Source organism: Epinephelus lanceolatus, chromosome 3 (genome assembly GCF_041903045.1).
Source record: "Epinephelus lanceolatus isolate andai-2023 chromosome 3, ASM4190304v1, whole genome shotgun sequence".
NCBI classification, from domain to species: Eukaryota; Metazoa; Chordata; class Actinopteri; order Perciformes; family Serranidae; genus Epinephelus; species Epinephelus lanceolatus.
This window is the reverse complement of record NC_135736.1, coordinates 25,619,766-25,637,114: the sequence shown is the minus strand read 5'-3', so window position 1 is coordinate 25,637,114 and position 17,349 is coordinate 25,619,766. Positions and strand designations below refer to the sequence as shown.

Below are 17,349 nucleotides of genomic sequence, written 5' to 3'. Positions count from 1 at the left end.
AAATATCTTCCAAACTTGTCTGTCTTGGAGTCCAGGTCAAAATAAATACTTGTGTCTTACAAACAGGCAGCATCTTATCTCAGTGCTTCAAAGTAACAACATCAACACAAACTGCATAATACTAAAACCTCCAAACTTTGTTCTGTGCCTACAGTTATGTAAAGATAAAGCCGTTGCAAGACTGTATGTAGTGTCACTGCTGCCGTGTCGGACAGCTGTAGACATCTGGGGTCCCCATTAGAGTAACCCACTTTAAACAAGATCCCTACAAATGTGTGTTGGTTTGTCTGTGTGTGTCTGCTGAGCAAATTTGAGATTTCAATAATGCAGTAATGAGATTGTGAGTCTTAGTCCTGCAGGTCGATTTTAGAAAAAGATCTGAGATTTCTTCGTAAAAACTTCATTTCAAATATTTGAAATTTTTTAGGCTTTTACAATAAAAAAAAAAAGTTAAAAAACTGACAAGTTTTGTTCTTTCTAAAAACAACTCTGCGCTGTACATATGATTGTGCTTCTGAACACGTACTCGCACAGTCCAGCTGTCATGTTCCTACGATCACACAGCCACCCACGTTGTACTTATTCACATACACAGATTTTGTTGCTCTCTTCGTGCTCTGCTCCAGCTGTGCATGCCAGATCTGCCCCCCACCCCCTCGTCGTCATCAGCAAGCATGTCTACGGGTTGCCATGACAGCCAAGACCCGTGCTCAGAGTCTACCTGGTTCAAGAGGCACCGACTGGACCAGATGGAAACATCTGAAGCGGCTTCTGATGCTTGTTGTAACAGCTTTATGCCTTGGCTGGTTTTGTCAGTAATAAATAAATAAATACTCCAGGGGGTCAGGTGCACAAAAATATGTCTGGTCTGAGCATGCTCCGTGACCGGTGTCTGATCCCTGAACCTCACTGTTTCACCAGGACACACTGACTGGTTGGTTCTTTGGCTTCAGTCTATTCGGTTGCCACAGATGGTGAAGCGGTCTATTTCCAGTAAATCTTTCTTGGGCGTTCTGTGTTCAAGTCTGTCCCCTTCCAGTCCCGTGTTGGCGTTGATGATTTTGTCCTCGTCCTCCTCATCTGGCGTGGTAAGGAATATGTCCGAGTCGCTCTTGGGGAGTGCTGGGGCGGAAGTCTCTGCCACGGTGGGGGGCGGACAATTGTCTGCTGCCTGTGATATGCCTCCTTTGTCAGTTGTGGGTTCTATTAGAGGAAGAGAGGTAGAGTTTATTACAAACAGCAAAGGACACACTTACACAGTGCAGCTGACAGTTCTCTAAACCCCTCCACCAAAGAGCAATTGTACAATCATTGCTTAGCAACTGTTACTAGGCACAGCAGATCTGATAAGCTTTGAATTTCTCTGCATGCTGTAGCAGTGTGCATGTGGCTGTAGTAACAGTGATACTCAGACTTTAAATAGTTTGGAGGGAGGTAGGTGAGCATTACTTCTAAGGTCAAGGGGCACATTATGTACTTACTAAATAGGGTTACCATTTACTATATAACAAAAACAAACAAACAAAAAAAAACATTCATGATTAGAACTTCCTCTGTGAACAGTATTTCTGTATCAAAGTCCTGGATCAGTGTAGGGTAATGTTAGCAGCTCTGTCCTGTTACATTTGGGGATTTTACACTTGAGCAACACCAGCCAACATTACATGAGATATAGTTATGTTTGCCAAACTTATCAGTTTGTTCTCAACGTAAAAGCCTTTTTCTTGCAACATAAACATTGAAATGTAAATGTAGCCTCTTTCAAACTGGACAAAAAACCACACTAACACCTGCTAACATCTGGCTTTTGTATCTAATAGTAATGGTTAGAATCAGCACTCACTCCCCAGACAAATACTCTACAGGAGTTACAGGTATTTATCTGCTTCAGCTCCGGCTGATTCGCAATGACGGAAATACAAGACTCAGGCAGACATGCCAATTTTAGCCCCTTTGCCAAAGGATGCAATGACAGGCCGCCACACATTATTGTCCGTCTCCGTTCAAGCTTTGCTCCATTATTGTTTCAAATTAGTTGGCACAGAGTTTCAGAGAGACTTTATTAAGTTAGAGATATAAAAAAAGAAGTAACCACTGTAAAATATTCACTGACCTCCATGCAGCTCTCAGCTGTTCAGCCTACAAACCTGTTTTCCGAACCCTCAGAAAACAGAAAGGCATAATCGTCTGCTGCAGAGCCGTTTACACAGTTCTGGTCTACTAGCAATCGGACGCAGTCTATTGCCTATTTTCATACTGCATTTAAAAAATCCTGCTTAATATCATGTATGCAGTTCTCAAGTGTATGTGTAAGACCACCTTTACCGGTCTCTCGTTTCAAAATTAGTCACTTGGAAATATTAAGACAGTGTTTTCAACGGAGCTAAAGTTAGCTTAACTAGCTAGCCAGCCATAGCTGACAGAATCTGCAAATCAGAATTTTACATTTTAACCAAATTAATGGTTGTCAGCAAGAAATGAAAAGCCTGCTTTTGTCTGAAATAAAGGATACAGTGTCTTGAAATTTACAAAGAATTTTAAGCGGTTAATCAGTCACTGTTATCATTGTTAAATGCATATGTAGCAAGTGAGAACAGAAAGTTTGACGGGCATAACAACAGTAAGTAAGAAGGGCGTGGCTTATCGAATGCTGTATTTAGCAATAATCCATTTTCACAGCAGATATTTTGGCTTGTTTCAGTAGCAAAAGCACAGGTGTAATTGATGACATTAAAACAGTTTGGATTTCTACCTTGCTGCGGTGAAATGTGAACATGTTTGACACGGTGAGCTCTGGAGTTTGCACGGCTGGAGACGACAGAGGGTGGAGGGTCGGAGAGCTTTTCTTCCATGTTGGCCTCTTTGACAAACACACAAGACGTCCCCAGCAGAACGATGCTGTTGAGCACCTTCAGTGTGATCATCCTGCTCACAAACACACACACACAACATGAGGATATGTTAAAATGAGCAAACATTAAAAACTACATACACATGTTGGAAATGTGTTCAAAACTGAGAAAGATAACTGGACGTTTACCCCAGGTAAAACAGCAGCACACACATAAAGGAGAGTGAACCCTGGATCTTCACTGAGCTGGTCACCACTCTGATCAACTGAAAAAAGAAATCATCAGACGTAAAGTGTGTATACACTCAACATATACAATACCAATAGCAATGGATATTTGGTATAAAAAGTGACTGACCAGCAGAGCTAAAGGAAGAGGGATGAAGCCCATTCTCCTGGATACTGAGTCACTGTAGTCTGTGTAAGCCTGGAGACACATTTAAGACAATTTATCACAATGCATCAACAAGAATCAGCATTTTTCTTCTTACCCAACCAATGCATTAAGGGCCGTCCACACCAAGAGCAATGATTATAATGATGTGAACATTTTGGTACTTTTAGGGCTTGCTTAGAATTTGCCGGCGAGTTGTGTGAAGACACAACTGATATTTGAACTCATTTCACTCACATTTTTCTGTCGACTGCTGACGAGATCAAAGGCAAGGCTGGCTCTGTATTCCCCATATACCTGGAAAACGACACAGAGCAACACAACATTAGTCAAAGTAAAACTAAAGCTGCCCATTGCTGCCTCAGAATTAGTTGATCTGTGTAATTTGCTGTTGTGTGATCATGTTAAGTGAAGGTGCAGCATGGGTAGTGGCAGGAGATGAGCCAAATTGAATTTTGAAAAGCCGGTGTAAAAAGACAAAAGCAATAAAGTGCACACGGGGATTAAATGTGGACGACCATGGATTCACAAAGTGCTAATTGCGTGTGAACGTGGTTTGTGTGATTAGGTTTGACACTGTGGAGATAAAGGGGTTAATCCCTTCCTGTGGAGTTGGTTTCCGTTACGTAACCAAAGTTACAACTTCTCAAAGGAAATCAAAGAGGGGGAGATAAGAGGAGGGAAGGAGGTGGGAAGAAAGTCGTGTTGAAACAGGACAAAATGGCTCAGCCAACTAATAGTTAACCTCTGATACTAGTGTATGTGGTGTGGGTGCAAAAGTGAGGAAGAGGGTGAACAAGAGAAAGAACCACCAGTCAGAAAAGTAAAACAGAATGAAGTCTGTTGGCTTTAAAGATCCACTCACCTTTGAAAAAGTAGATAGCTTTTTTCCTGAGCTGAGCACCTGACTGTATCTTACTGACTTGGTCAGTGCATTATCAGGTATCACTTCTAGCTATTAAACCCCTGCCACCAATTGCTGTAGTTTATGTCAAAAATCACACTTTTTCAGTCACACAGAAATCTTGTGTGACATCTACTTTCCAGGAAAATAATTATCTCTGGTGTTGCAAATGAAAGCAAAAGAAAATAAGATGCTAATTAAAACTGTTTTCAGTGTCAAAGTAATGCAGTGATAGTTCTGTATCTCAATGAGTACACTGTAAAGAGAAACAGCTAAAAGCTAATTACAGTATTCTTTAAAAGGTGCCAATTTGCAAACGCTGCAGCCCACAGTTAACGAACCATGAATCCATAGCAACTTCCTGGTACTTCCTATTTACAGCCCCCAGTATTATGGGAACTGTAGTCCCAAAACTTACAGCATGATTATCCCTTAAACAGAAGTAGGAGTGTTAATGGTATTCTTCTCTATGTATTCCTATACAACAGTACAATTTCATTAACTTTTTTCCCCATAAAAACTGTCCTAAAACATGTATTGTACAACTTCATGCAAACTGATAGCATTTCTGAATATCTAAACTTATACTGAAATTAACAATAGATGGCATATGTGGCTAATAATACATGTAGTGACTCTGCTAAAAGCCCATAAATTACCATAAAAAGAAAGGAAAGGGGCAAAAAGACAAAAAACAACAACGATGAGGACTGTAAGATTCAATTAAAAGCAGCAGAAAAAAAAACTATTTAATGAACCTGGAATTAGATTTTTTTGAAATTTGAATGTACTCTTTGCGGTGGATCATCTAACACATAACCATAAATTTATGGATAAACTGTGAAAGTACTGAGTGCAAAAAGGGACTCACATCAGCGCTGATGTCATTGAATTTGGTGATGAAGGCGTGCTTCACAACATCCACGGCAACCTCTGAGGCAATCACCATGACTACGTCAGGAAACAGCACCCACAAGTGGTCTAAAAACAAACACATCAAAAACTGGTGAGTGTGCATAACCAGGACAATATTAATTATAGAAGCCAGTGAGAGTCAATGCCGAGCCACAGTAAGACGGCCCGAGGATGCACCTATGAGGAGCAGTGTGATGTAACTTCTAACTGTCATCTACAGATGAATCAGCTGTGTAGACGTCAGTAATGTTATATTCTCTGTGCAGCACTGTGTTTGTTACCAGGGTTCCATGAGAACTGCTCCATGTTTCTCAGACAGACGATGAGCAGGAGGATGTAGTTGGTGAACCTCTCTTTTATGTCTGTGGGAAACAAACAAATCAATCCTGGATTAACCTACTTTGCCACTCACTGCGGCCGAGCTCAATTCCATAAATTTACCTTGCACTAAATCACCAAGATCAAAAGCCGAGTTAAAAAATATCCACAGACCGCTGACTTTGCTGCAAATATTGGGCTGTTTTAGGTATCACTGAACACTTACCGCTGTTAGACATCTGGAAAAGGTTGTTCTTTTCAAACTTCTTGAACACGCTTCCTTTGATCTCCACAAACTGCAAAAAATACACAAATATATATAGATATCGGCTGAATTCATGCTGCATGCACTTTGAAATGAGTTAAAATATGCGTTATACTTACGTTGTTTGACATCATGATGGTGAGCAGGGACTTGTTGTGGGAGTTGAAGGCTACGTTGAGGGTGGTGGCCTGAACCATGATGAGGATGGCATGGAGAACTGGACACAAACATGCTAAGGAAAAAAATACACTGAAGGACGACAGAGAAGAATATGATGCTGTGTGCTAATCCTGATGTGCGCCAACTGATATGCATATTCTACTAGTCTGAGGGGAAGCTGAGCAAGCAACTAATGATTATTTCATTTTTAATTAATCTGCAGAATATTATCAATTAACTGACTGATTGTTGCCTAAGCTGATATCTGCAAATTGCTTCTTTTGTCTAACCAACAGTCCAAAATAAAAAGATATTTAGTTTACTACCACTGAAGAGAAGAAACCTAGTACAACACATTTGAAGAGCTGGAATTTCTGGCATTATTGCTTGCTTGAATAAATTACTCAAACATAAAGCCATCGTTCCTATATTAAAGACATTTTCTACTTTCTCATCTTCACTAACAAGATCATCTGCCAGTTCTAAGAAACACATTTCCTTTGCCTAGTATCAGACAGAATTGTCACCTCGTTACACACAGTCAACTTGATCTCAGTGGAGTGCGCTGATTCATAGGTGTGGACCAGGGTAAGCATTTCCTCTCATCCTAGATCGAATTTCTGGCTAACAAATTTCAATTATTTGTTTGTTTTTTTTATTGTGTAAACTATTATATATATGTAAGCTTGTTGGGAAATACACATATAGATATAATTTTTCATATATGCTCGATATCTATGACTTATGTATCTCGTTTCTTTCTGCTATTCCCTTTCCTTTTTTCTTTAATTAGCTGTTTTACATCCATTTAAAACTTAAACAGAAGCTAAACATGCCACATGTCATAGAGTTCAGAGGAAAACGAACTTTGTGATTACTTTACAGTTAATAATTATCAAAACTGATTTCCTGCCAATTGACTTTTTACAAAAGGAGCACAGAAGCAATAAGATACAAGAACAGGCAACAATAATCTCAGGTGAGGATACAGACGTAGAGCACAGCCATGAGGAAGTGAGGAATCACGCCTATGTGCGCTCTCTTCTTCTCCTTGGGTTCTGTGGCTGTCCAGTACAGAGCGTCCAGGATGTCCTGGCCAAATGATGAGAAAAGGCGGTCCGCCACCTGACAACACAACAACAGAAGTATGTCATTAGACGAGAGAGCCAATAAGTTAGTGGCTCCATATCAGTACAATCAGAGTTACAGATATTATTATTGCAGTATTATCTGTGTGTACCTCCAACATGTTGTATATGATGTACAGTTTGATGACAGACTGTCCCCTGATAAGGTGGTACATCATGGAGTAATCCACATAGCTCATCATAGAGTAGCACAGCACCATAATGAAGCCTTTCAGCACGTCACACACCTGGGCTGGCTGGAGCAGGCGGGAGCCACTACAACCAAAACACACACACAAAAGAAATGTTCACATCAGTCACTACAAGCTAAAGCAGATCAGAGCAGGTTATCATCTGCCTGAGCAAAGTCAGACGGTGCTCTACTGCTCTCTAGAGGTTAACAGCAATGTTGCAATAATCGCTTCTGTTTATAAATAGGGACATTAGAAGGTTTATACTGAATCTATATGTTTTAGTCAGTTTGTGTGCCCAGGCTACAACTAACGCTTATATCGTCATATAAGTTAGTTTCTTATTTGTTTTTATTTTAATTATTTCAATTGACTGATTAATGTTGAGTAAATACTACTACTACTACTAATAATAATAATAAGAAGAAGAATGGTTCAACCCCAAAGAAATTCAATTTAGAGTCTTATCCAAACAGAGCAAATAAGCAAATCCTCCACATCCTCATATTTCATAGACCAAACAATTCCAGAAACATTAGGCAGTATAACTAATAATAAAATAATTGTTAGTTGCAGCCCTAGTCTCTCTTTATCAGTTATATTTTACAGTGGTAGTTTTAAGCTTATTTAAAACGTGTATTGAGGAAAAGACTTTGATCATTAGTCAAATATTAATGTGGCCAACTATCAATTAAGAAATGTCTTTCCAATTGCATCTCTAATACCTAAGCTTATACTTTACCTGAGACCACAGCAAGGCAACGTGATGAGCCGTAAAAGGGCCAGAATCACCCTGAGGGGCAGCAGGGTGAACACATAGAGAAAGGCATCCAGACAGAGGAAGAAGCCGAATGTCATCAACTAAAGAGACACAGAGAGGGAGAATATGTTTATTAATCTGTGGCTTTCACCCAAAAAATAAAAAGCCCACAGTGAATTGTTTGTGTGCTTACCTTCTCGAGCTCCTTGGGGATGCGGAGGCAGGTGTAGACCCTCTCTCTGCGCTCTGTGTATTTAGCCTCATTGTGTTCTAGGAAGTAGCCTCTGGTGAGCTCAGTTGTTATAAATCTGACCAGAGACAGATCTGCAGCCAGAAATGAACATAAGACAAAACACTGAGCACATATACAGAGACACATACAGCCCTCATAGGGAAATTCACCTGCCAATGATGTCTCACACCTTAGCAATAAAAATAATCATAATCTTAGAAAGCTTTTATGACTTTATTCACAGGTTAACAGTTTTCATTCGCACTGCAAACAGCACTTAGCTAATAATAAAGTAATAAAAAACTGCATTAAGATAAGAAATACCTTTACGGCCAAACGTGCAGAAAGCAAACATTGCAAAGGGCCTTCCTCAAACTTGCCACAACACTGGAAGCACACTATTATTTAAACATATTGTGTCCTGCAGCATTAAGACTTCCCATAAGAGGGGCAGTGCACAGATTTTATCTACCATGATCATGGCCTGTGGCAAATGTTTTTGTGGCTATGGAGGATCTTTCATCCCTTGAATTCTACATATTTATGCATGCATTATAAAATGGAGAGGACGAGATTAAAGATGGGGGCGTTCACCAGGCAAGCCGAGTCTAATGATAGTCTCTATCAAGTTGCACTACTGAGGGTGCAGAAATGCAACACTTTCCGAAAGTTTATTAGTAACGTTATCAAGTATATATGATGGTTAATGTTATTAGAAAGATCTGTGGTTTACCTACTATGAGTAGTTAAAATGTTTACTGCGAAAAATGCATTTTTGACTAGCCTTTTAATTAGTCCACCAACTTTATGGAAGTGCAACACTAAACTTTTGGAGTGCTTTAGTTGCAACCTCGGATAAAACCATGCAAAAACAGCCCCAGAGCTAAAGTGCAGGGAAGTGTGTGCACATGTGTGTCCACATACTTCTGGACGGATACAGTATGTACCCACACAGCAGCGCCTCTGAATGCGCCTGTGCAAAGAAACAGCACTTGGACAGAGAGGCAAACTGGCCTATTTAGACTCCTGCATGATTACATGCTGCGGGGCTGCCTTGTCTTGACAGTCGGGTTTTGATTTGGATGCACATCACATAAATTATCCACCTAACGTCACTTACATTCAGCTCAGTGTTTAAGAAGCAGCAGCTGTGAGGATATAGTTAGCCACATCCTGAGATCAAGTGCAAACTCGGAGCAGCGCCCAAAGCAGCACTGACTTAGTAACTGTGTGCTCAAGCAGCACAGATAACCCCACATAACATACAGTGTAGTGATGCTTTTAAACCCGACACAGTGCTAGTACATAAAAAAAAACAATCACTTTAGCAGCTAGCTAGCGCTGTCAAACTGTGGGCTGTAATGCCAAAGCTAGCTCTCACCTGACAGGTTGCGTTTCTTAGCCTTACTGCCGCCGTTTTTATCGTTAAACCCCAACGTCTCCGTCACTCCGTCCTTCTCCTTGCTCGTCTCTGTTTTGGCAGCCTTCCTATCCCGCTCCCTGTCCTCTTTCTCCTTCTCCTGCTCCTCTCCCAGACCTGACGACAGCGAGTCCGCCATCTTCACCAAACGGTCTCATCTGCTGCCTGGGAGACTGACATCTGCGTCACACCCTCTGACGTCATCACGCACTGCCGTTCCGGGGAATCACCGGCAGGTGTCGCCCGCAGCCACGTGAGCACATTTCACACTATTTTAGTTGATTGATTGAATTATTGATAATTGACTGATTGTTTTTTTCTCCCCTAAAAACAAATTTGTTGACAGCAACAATCTGACATCACATCTGGAATAAAAGGTAGAGGAATTACATATCAGAATAAGATTTAAAATGAATGTAATACTTACTCAACCAAAACACATAAAATGACAAAGAAAATAATAATAATTAAAAATAACAAAATGCAACAGTGATACAGTAGACAAATAGTAATAGCCTTAAATGATCATATAATAAAAGTGTCATGTAGTCTTTATGCACACTGAACCTGATGACACTGTGTATGTGCCAGGGTACACACTGTACACAATGTGCAGTGGTTGGAGGGAACAGCGCTCGATAAGGGCCCCCGGTACACAGCTGGACTAACCTGCCCGGAGAACCTGGGGCAAACAGGAGGTGTGAGCCCCTGCCCTGCTCTGGACACTGTGTACTTCCTTTATTAATAATTTCAAAAGTAACTGAATTGAATACAAATTATTATATACAAGTAGGCCTACAGTGTGAGCTGAAGGCAAGATTTTGACACAGGACCCCCCCCCCTCAAGATCCAAGCAAGTTTAGGGTCATCATGTCAGTGGGCATTTTCGTTGGTGGTGAAATTGCAGCGAATCAACTGTCACACAGTGAACCATTTGGGGCTTTTCGTGATCCTTCCTTGGTAGCTTTCATTTCAGTTGCATCTCCAATCAGGTCATTCAAAGATATTAAAAAATAAGTAAGTAGATAAAATAAAATTATGAAGATGCAAAGTAATGAATAGAGAAAATCATGACAATCTATTGGATACGTCCTCACAAAAAAATCTCATCTTACACTAGTTCAGTACTGCTAGGTGAGCTAGCAGTAGATGCATGCTTCCTTCTGCGTGGCGAAACGGTTGGCAGGTGTAGTTTGGAAAGAAAATAGTTCCTACATGAAACTGCTCACAACAACATCTGTGGACGCATCATGATTTCTAGAAAAAGTCATTGCTGTTGAGTTTTTCAAATTTATTTTTTTGGCTCCTTGAGCACCACTAGCGAGTGCCATCTAGTCCTATTACATCCCATTATAGGTCAGGTCAGGTCCCATTATACAGTATATTTAGGGTTTACTTGACCTTATACTTCATTCTACTTAACTTAGACCTGTTGTCCTTGTTCCTGGACACTTGTTTGTGCTATCTAGTGGTAGTATGACCACAATACACCAATCCATGTAAAGAGAAGATGGCAGCCATCTCTGCCAAGTTAGTCTGCTGCCGATCCCGACACAAAAATGGAAAAGGTCCAAAACCTGATCACATTTTATGGTTCAAACTTGTTTATTTATGATTAATAATGTTTGTAGTTTGATATGACAACAAATTTGACCAATTTTAGCTAGAGTAAGAAGCTAAGACACTGAAAATCAGGAAGTAGGCTACTTGTTTGAAGACATTGGGACTTTACTATCGTCTTGTTTGAAGACACTGGGTCTTAATTACAGTGCCCTCCAAAAGTATTGGAACAGTGAGGCCAATTCCTTTATTTTTGTTGTAGACTGAAAATATTTGGGTTTGACATCAAAAGATGAATATGGGACAAGAGATCAACATTTCAGCTTTTATTTCCAGGTATTTACATCTGGATCTGATACACAACTTAGAAAATAGCACCTTTTGTTTGAACCCACCCATTTTTCATGAGAGCAAAAGTATTGGAACATGTGACTGACAGGTGTGTTTTGTTGCCCAGGTGTCTCCCAATTACATTGATTATTCAAACAATAAATAGCGCTGAATGTCTGAGCTCAGTTTCAGATTGGGTATGATAGGTTTTGCCTGTGCAGACTGCATTTAGAGGTGGAACCAACATGAAAACCAGAGAGCTGTCTATGGGTGAAAAAGAAGCAATTGTGAATCTGAGAGAAGATGGACAATCAATCAGAGCCATTGCACAAACATTGGCCATAGCCAGTATAACCATTTGGAATGTCCTGAAGAAGAAAGAAACCACTGGTGTATTAAGCAACAGACGTCAAACAGGTAGACCAAGGAAAACATCAGCAGTTGATGACAGAAACATTGTGAGAGCTGTAAAGAAAGACCCTAAAACAACTGTTAGTGACATCAGCAACAACCTCCAGAGGGCAGGAGTGAAGGTATCATAATCTACTGTTCGCAGAAGACTTCATGAACAAAAGTACAGAGGCTACACCAGAAGATGCAAACCACTCATTAGCAAGAAGAATAGGAAGGCCAGGCTGGAATTTGCCAAAAGGTACAGAGATGAGCCTCAAAAATTCTGGGAAAAAGTTTTATGGACTGATGAGACAAAGATTAACTTTTTCCAAAGTGATGGAAAGGCGAAAGTTTGGAGAAAGAAAGGATCTGCTCATGATCCCAAACATACAAGCTCATCTGTGAAACACGGTGGAGGTAATGTCATGGCTTGGGCTTGCATGGCTTCTTCTGGGACGGGCTCTTTCATCTTCATTGATGATGTAACACATGATGGCAGCAGCAAAATGAACTCAGAAGTCTACAGAAACATTTTGTCTGCTAATTTAAAGAAAGATGCAACCAAACTGATTGGGAGATCCTTCATCATGCAGCAAGATAACGACCCAAAACACACTGCCAAAACAACAAAGGAGTTCATCAGGGGCAAGAAGTGGAAGGTTTTAGACTGGCCAAGTCAGTCTCCAGACTTAAACCCAATAGAGCATGCATTTTACCTGCTGAAGAGGAGACTGAAGGGAGTAACCCCCCAAAACAAACAACAACTGAAAGAGGCTGCGGTGAAAGCCTGGAAAAGCATCACAAAAGAAGAATGCAAAAGTTTGTTGATGTCAATGGGTCACAGGCTTGATGCAGTTATTGAAAGCAAAGGATTTGCAACTAAATATTAAGTCTCATTCACTTTAATCTATTTTAAGTTTATATGTTCCAATACTTTTGCTCACCTAAAAATTTTGTGTTCCATTACAAATAATGCTATCTTCTAAGTTGTGTATCAGATCCAGATGTAAATACCTGGAAATAAAAGCTGAAATGTTGATCTCTTGTCTCATATTCATCTTTTGATGTCAAACCCAAATGTTTTCAGTCTACAACAAAAGTAAACGAATTGGACTCACTGTTCCAATACTTTTGGAGGGCACTGTATCATTGACAGTGTGGGTCCTACTGATCCCAAATAGCTAGGAGAAATTAAAAATGCGAGCCAAACAAAAGCCATTTCTACAGCAGATTTCCCTAACAGTCATCAACTGACGACAAAACAATCTTTATTGATAAATAACACTACAGGTAAGAGGAAAAATAAATATTTTTTATTTTGTGGTGAAGTGTCCCTTTAAGTAGGCTATTGCTTGGGTAAATGAACCTAATTACTTCAAACCACTACTATGCATTTGCAGATGAGTGGAGCAAGAAACAAAATGAGAGATGTAGGACTATAACTCTACACAGTCTAAATTCATTGGTCCCTCTCTGACCTGACCTTTAAGCTCTGCGTTACAGTGGGTCATATCTGTCACTGTGACTCCATTAACTCTGCTTACATGATTTTATGGTCACCAGCTGTGATACATTTCCATCTCCAAAGGCCAAGCTGCAAAGGTTAATTCATCCCCTGAATAAAGAGCAGAGTGTGTGTTAGAGACAGGAGCAGGATCCAGGCGCACTGGGCAGGGATAGAGTTTCTCCCGGTAACGGATCTCTTTGACCGCCATAGATTCGGTTTCTCCTCCTCTGTCCCTCACACATCAATACTACCTGCAACACTTCACTGAGACAAACAACAATTTACCCGGGAATGATTCATTTTTTTCTTTCTCAGACTTTAGATTAAACTCATGGTGATCGCCGAGTGCGCCTGGGGGTCGCTGCCCGGCGTCGTGTTACCTTCCTCGGGGCACCATGGGCTCGTAAGATGCCTTCGCTGTGGAAACGGATAACGTTCTCGGTGGCCTCGGTGCTCTGTGTCGGCTCGGTGGTGCTCTTGGTCGTGGCCCTGTCCACGGAGCGGTGGGTCACCGGACGGATCCTGTGCAAAACCGGGGCGGAGATAGTGAACGCGTCCCACCCGGAGCTGGAGCAGTTCATCGGGGACATTTACTACGGCTTGTTCCAGGGAGGGAAGACCAAGAAGTGCGGACTGGGCAACAGGCGCTCCAAAATATACAGTAAGATCCAATACACACTTGCTTTTAATTGTCTTTATGATACAGCAAAGTGTTTAATATTAAATAAAGAAGGAAGCCATGATCAAATAAACATAAGCATGTCTTGCAATATGAAAGCAGATCAAAATAATACAGCAAAATGTCTATTTATTATTTAGAGTGTATTGTTTATTTAGATCCATATTACCTGCTGCATCATTAGCAACACCTCTTCCTGTGGTCTACATGAATGTAGACTTTTTATCAGAGAAAATGACACATAAGCCATACCATCTAATATCTATATCAGATAGCTCAACACAGGTATATCACCTCTAGAAGGCCTGATCAATAAAGTAAACTTACACCCCCTAATCAATAACTCAAACATTCAATATTACATCTTTTAAGAGCAAAGGAGATCACAAAACTTCCAAAAATACCCAATATATCAGGCTAAATGTGGGGGAAACAAAATGACATGTAGAATATAAGGCAATACAATACAATATAAAGACAGCATATCATTATCGAGATAAAAGACTATATATTGTCTTCAATTTTGGATATTGTGATATGACATAGATGGTGATTTGCACTACAAAGTGAAGTAAAATGACCAACTTAGCAGACTTTTTGTTTTGTTTTAACGCTTGCCTTAACTCACTTAGTCATTACATCCACATTATTGATGATTAGTAATTAAAAAAATCTCATTATGTTAATATTTCTCTGGAAAAAAACAGACAAACAAACAAAAAACAAGTCATCCCCACAACTCTTTTGCATCAGAGAGGGTGTCCTAGCATTTTTGAGGAGATTTAAAAATATCGAGATATATATTGTATATTGAGATATAGCCAAAAATATCATTATATAATTTTCAGGACGTATCACCCAGCCCTAGTAGAAGATGTCCACTAGAGCAGCACTTAAAAGTCTTTGGTTGGGTATGTAATTATATATAAACATACAGCTCATAGACTATACATGATCCTGTCAGACAGTGGAATAAAACGATTTTTTCCCAACCTTGCAGCTACTTTGGAAAGCTGTATGTTTAGGGGATATCAAGCACAAATACACACCTGTTGCACCTAGTAGGATCTTTTCAATTTATAATAATTCTTATATATTTTCTGTAGCCTGAGTTATAATGTTTTTGGTGCTTTTTTTTTTGCTTGATATAAACTCCATTTAAAAACTAAAACGCTTAGCTTAATCTGAGGTATGAGGATTGCCTCTTTTTAATACTCAAAGAATAAGAAACAAACATGACAAGACACTTTTCTACTGTCACCACACTGTAAACATGGAGACATAGTTAGTTATTGTTGTTAGGTCATTGATTTAAATATAATACAAATATCAGTCAGTCAATCTCAGTTCCAGTGAAATGATGCCATTAGCGCCTTCAACCTGTGCATTGTATGTTGTCCCTTTTTGCTGTCTTACATTGACGGCTGCTGTTTTATAATGGTCCATGTTGCCACATGGCTCTGGTAATCCTTGGTTTCTGCTTGTAGAATGATTTAACTTAAAGGGACAGTTCACCCCAAAATCAAATATACATATTTTTCCCCTTATCTGTAGTGCTATTTATCAGTCTCGATTGTTTTGATGTGAGTTGCTGAACGTTGGAGATATCAGCGTAGAGATGTCTGCCTTCTCTCCAGTATAATGAAACACTCAGCTTGTGGTGCTTAAAGCATCAATAAATAAGTTTGAAAAACTCAACAGCAATGTCTCTTCACAGAAATCATGACCTGGTTACTCAAGATAATCCACAGACCTTGTTGTGAGCAGTTCATGTTGGAACTATTTCTTTCTACCCAACTATCACTGAGCAGAAGGAACATCTTCACATTAAAACATTAGCTCCAAACAATAGCCTTTGCCAATGGGCAAGTACGCAACATTACTTGTCCTTTATGCATAAATTCTACATGGACCTCATGAGTCTGTGGACATTATCGTTCATGTTTTGCATCATGTCTGTCAGTGCTGATCTGTGTTTCTGCCCAGTTTTCCCAAAGCTTGTGCGGAAGATAAATGGCGGGCTCCACATGATGGTTATCCTCTTCCTGCTGGTGGCTGTGGGCTTTGCGTTGGTCAGTCTGTCTTTCTGCATTTACAACGCACGCAAGGTTCCCTACCAGAGCATTAAAGGGCACAAAGGACTCTACCTGTGGAACTTCACAGCTGGTATGTGAGGCAACTTTGTCTTCACTCAAAATCTCCCTCAAATAATTTTCTTTCTCTGGCTTGCTTCATATTACCACCCTCATTTCTTCCACTTGTGCTTCTGTCCACTTTGTAACTCATCCATTAAACACCTCTTTCTGTCTGTTTTTATTCTAACTCTGACGCCCAGTGATTCTTTTTTGTACTTCAGTGTTTTTTGTCTTTAATTTCCCTTTGTCATGCTGCTGATTCTCCTTCCCTAACTTTTCCTCCAGCTCTCTTCGGAGCCCTGGGCGTGCTGTGTTTCCTGGCAGCCGTGAGGCACCACAGTCTGACCGAGCTGATTGCCAATCATCGGGAGAACCTCTTTGTACTGGTTGTTCTGGACGACAGTCTGGACTGGTCCTTCTGGCTTGGTGTGGGCAGCATTGCAACTCACTTTGCCGTCTGTGGAGTGGTTGCCATGAGCCGGATCAAATTGCCCAAACCGGAGATCAAGAAACCCGAAGAACCCACGATCTCTGCTCTGGACCTGCTCTACTGAAGGACAACACGAGGAGGATTTACATCACTGATGGCTGACTGGAGGGAACCACAATGACTGACAGCAGAGTGAAACCAACACTGTGCCAGTGCCCCTCAGTCTTGACACTGTGTATGAGTGCAAAGAGTGCTGCATCACAAACTTGCCCTTTGCATTCTGGACATCCTGTGCTGCATATATTCTGTTTAAATCTGTAAAATGTAAATACATCTTTTTTTTAATTATATGTATAGAATGTCATTAACTGATCTGTGTTTCAGTCACTTTAAGCCCCTTCATGAAGGACTGAAGTTTTATACAGTATTTATTCTTAATCCCTTATTGAAAGTGTACTACTGTGCATGAATAATGATTTATTTCACAGAGAGCTGTGGGCTTGTGTGCTAAATGTAAAGTATATGATCCTCCATAAACAAAAATATTTGCTGTAATGCCTTGATTTTTATTTACTTTATCTTGATCATAAAAAGGTCCTCACATCTGAGAAATTTAGCTGTTATTGGGGTGAATGAGAACGGTTGGGAAAAGCCATTTTGCATTTATTACATGTGTTAGATCGGTTATAATCTCCTGGATATTAATAAACTTGTGACGAACATTTACAGAAAACATCAATTAAACAATTACTTGGAGTACGTGCTTCTTTTTTGCGTGT

The 17,349-nt window shown here is 40.2% G+C and overlaps 2 protein-coding genes across 3 annotated transcripts; one reads left to right on the top strand and one right to left on the bottom strand.

The window, feature by feature from the left end:
- Window positions 1-801: 801 nt before the first annotated feature.
- On the bottom strand, window positions 802-9,748 carry tapt1b (transmembrane anterior posterior transformation 1b). The gene is made up of 14 exons (XM_033624960.2): window positions 9,498-9,748; window positions 8,078-8,208; window positions 7,867-7,985; window positions 7,047-7,209; window positions 6,796-6,931; window positions 5,767-5,864; window positions 5,609-5,678; window positions 5,346-5,426; window positions 5,021-5,130; window positions 3,483-3,542; window positions 3,210-3,278; window positions 3,041-3,117; window positions 2,753-2,925; window positions 802-1,203 (listed from the first exon to the last, which is right to left on the bottom strand). The coding sequence occupies exons 1-14, from the start codon at window positions 9,673-9,675 to the stop codon at window positions 950-952; spliced, it is 1,719 nt and encodes a 572-aa protein (XP_033480851.1). The 5' UTR covers window positions 9,676-9,748; the 3' UTR covers window positions 802-949.
- Window positions 9,749-13,433: 3,685 nt separating this feature from the next.
- clrn2 (clarin 2) lies at window positions 13,434-17,323 on the top strand. Of its 2 annotated transcripts, XM_078166182.1 has the most exons (4): window positions 13,441-13,510; window positions 13,642-13,987; window positions 15,992-16,171; window positions 16,426-17,323. In XM_078166182.1, the coding sequence occupies exons 2-4, from the start codon at window positions 13,735-13,737 to the stop codon at window positions 16,692-16,694; spliced, it is 702 nt and encodes a 233-aa protein (XP_078022308.1). In that variant the 5' UTR covers window positions 13,441-13,510; window positions 13,642-13,734; the 3' UTR covers window positions 16,695-17,323. The 2 variants fall into 2 exon arrangements, with proteins under 2 accessions (XP_033480943.1, XP_078022308.1); XM_033625052.2 differs by having other exon boundaries at window positions 13,434-13,987.
- Window positions 17,324-17,349: the final 26 nt, after the last annotated feature.

Excerpts from the sequence above, each read along its gene's own strand:
- tapt1b (XM_033624960.2), bottom strand. The coding sequence starts at position 9,675 with ATGGCGGACTCGCTGTCGTCAGGTCTGGGAGAGGAGCAGGAGAAGGAG. Across the intron at positions 5,427-5,608 it reads TTTCCAGATGTCTAACAGCG|ACATAAAAGAGAGGTTCACC; the intron begins GTAAGTGTTCAG and ends TGTTTCCCACAG. Across the intron at positions 3,118-3,209 it reads CTCTTCCTTTAGCTCTGCTG|TTGATCAGAGTGGTGACCAG; the intron begins GTCAGTCACTTT and ends TTCTTTTTTCAG.
- clrn2 (XM_033625052.2), top strand. The coding sequence starts at position 13,735 with ATGCCTTCGCTGTGGAAACGGATAACGTTCTCGGTGGCCTCGGTGCTC. Across the intron at positions 13,988-15,991 it reads CAGGCGCTCCAAAATATACA|TTTTCCCAAAGCTTGTGCGG; the intron begins GTAAGATCCAAT and ends GTTTCTGCCCAG. Across the intron at positions 16,172-16,425 it reads CCTGTGGAACTTCACAGCTG|CTCTCTTCGGAGCCCTGGGC; the intron begins GTATGTGAGGCA and ends CTTTTCCTCCAG.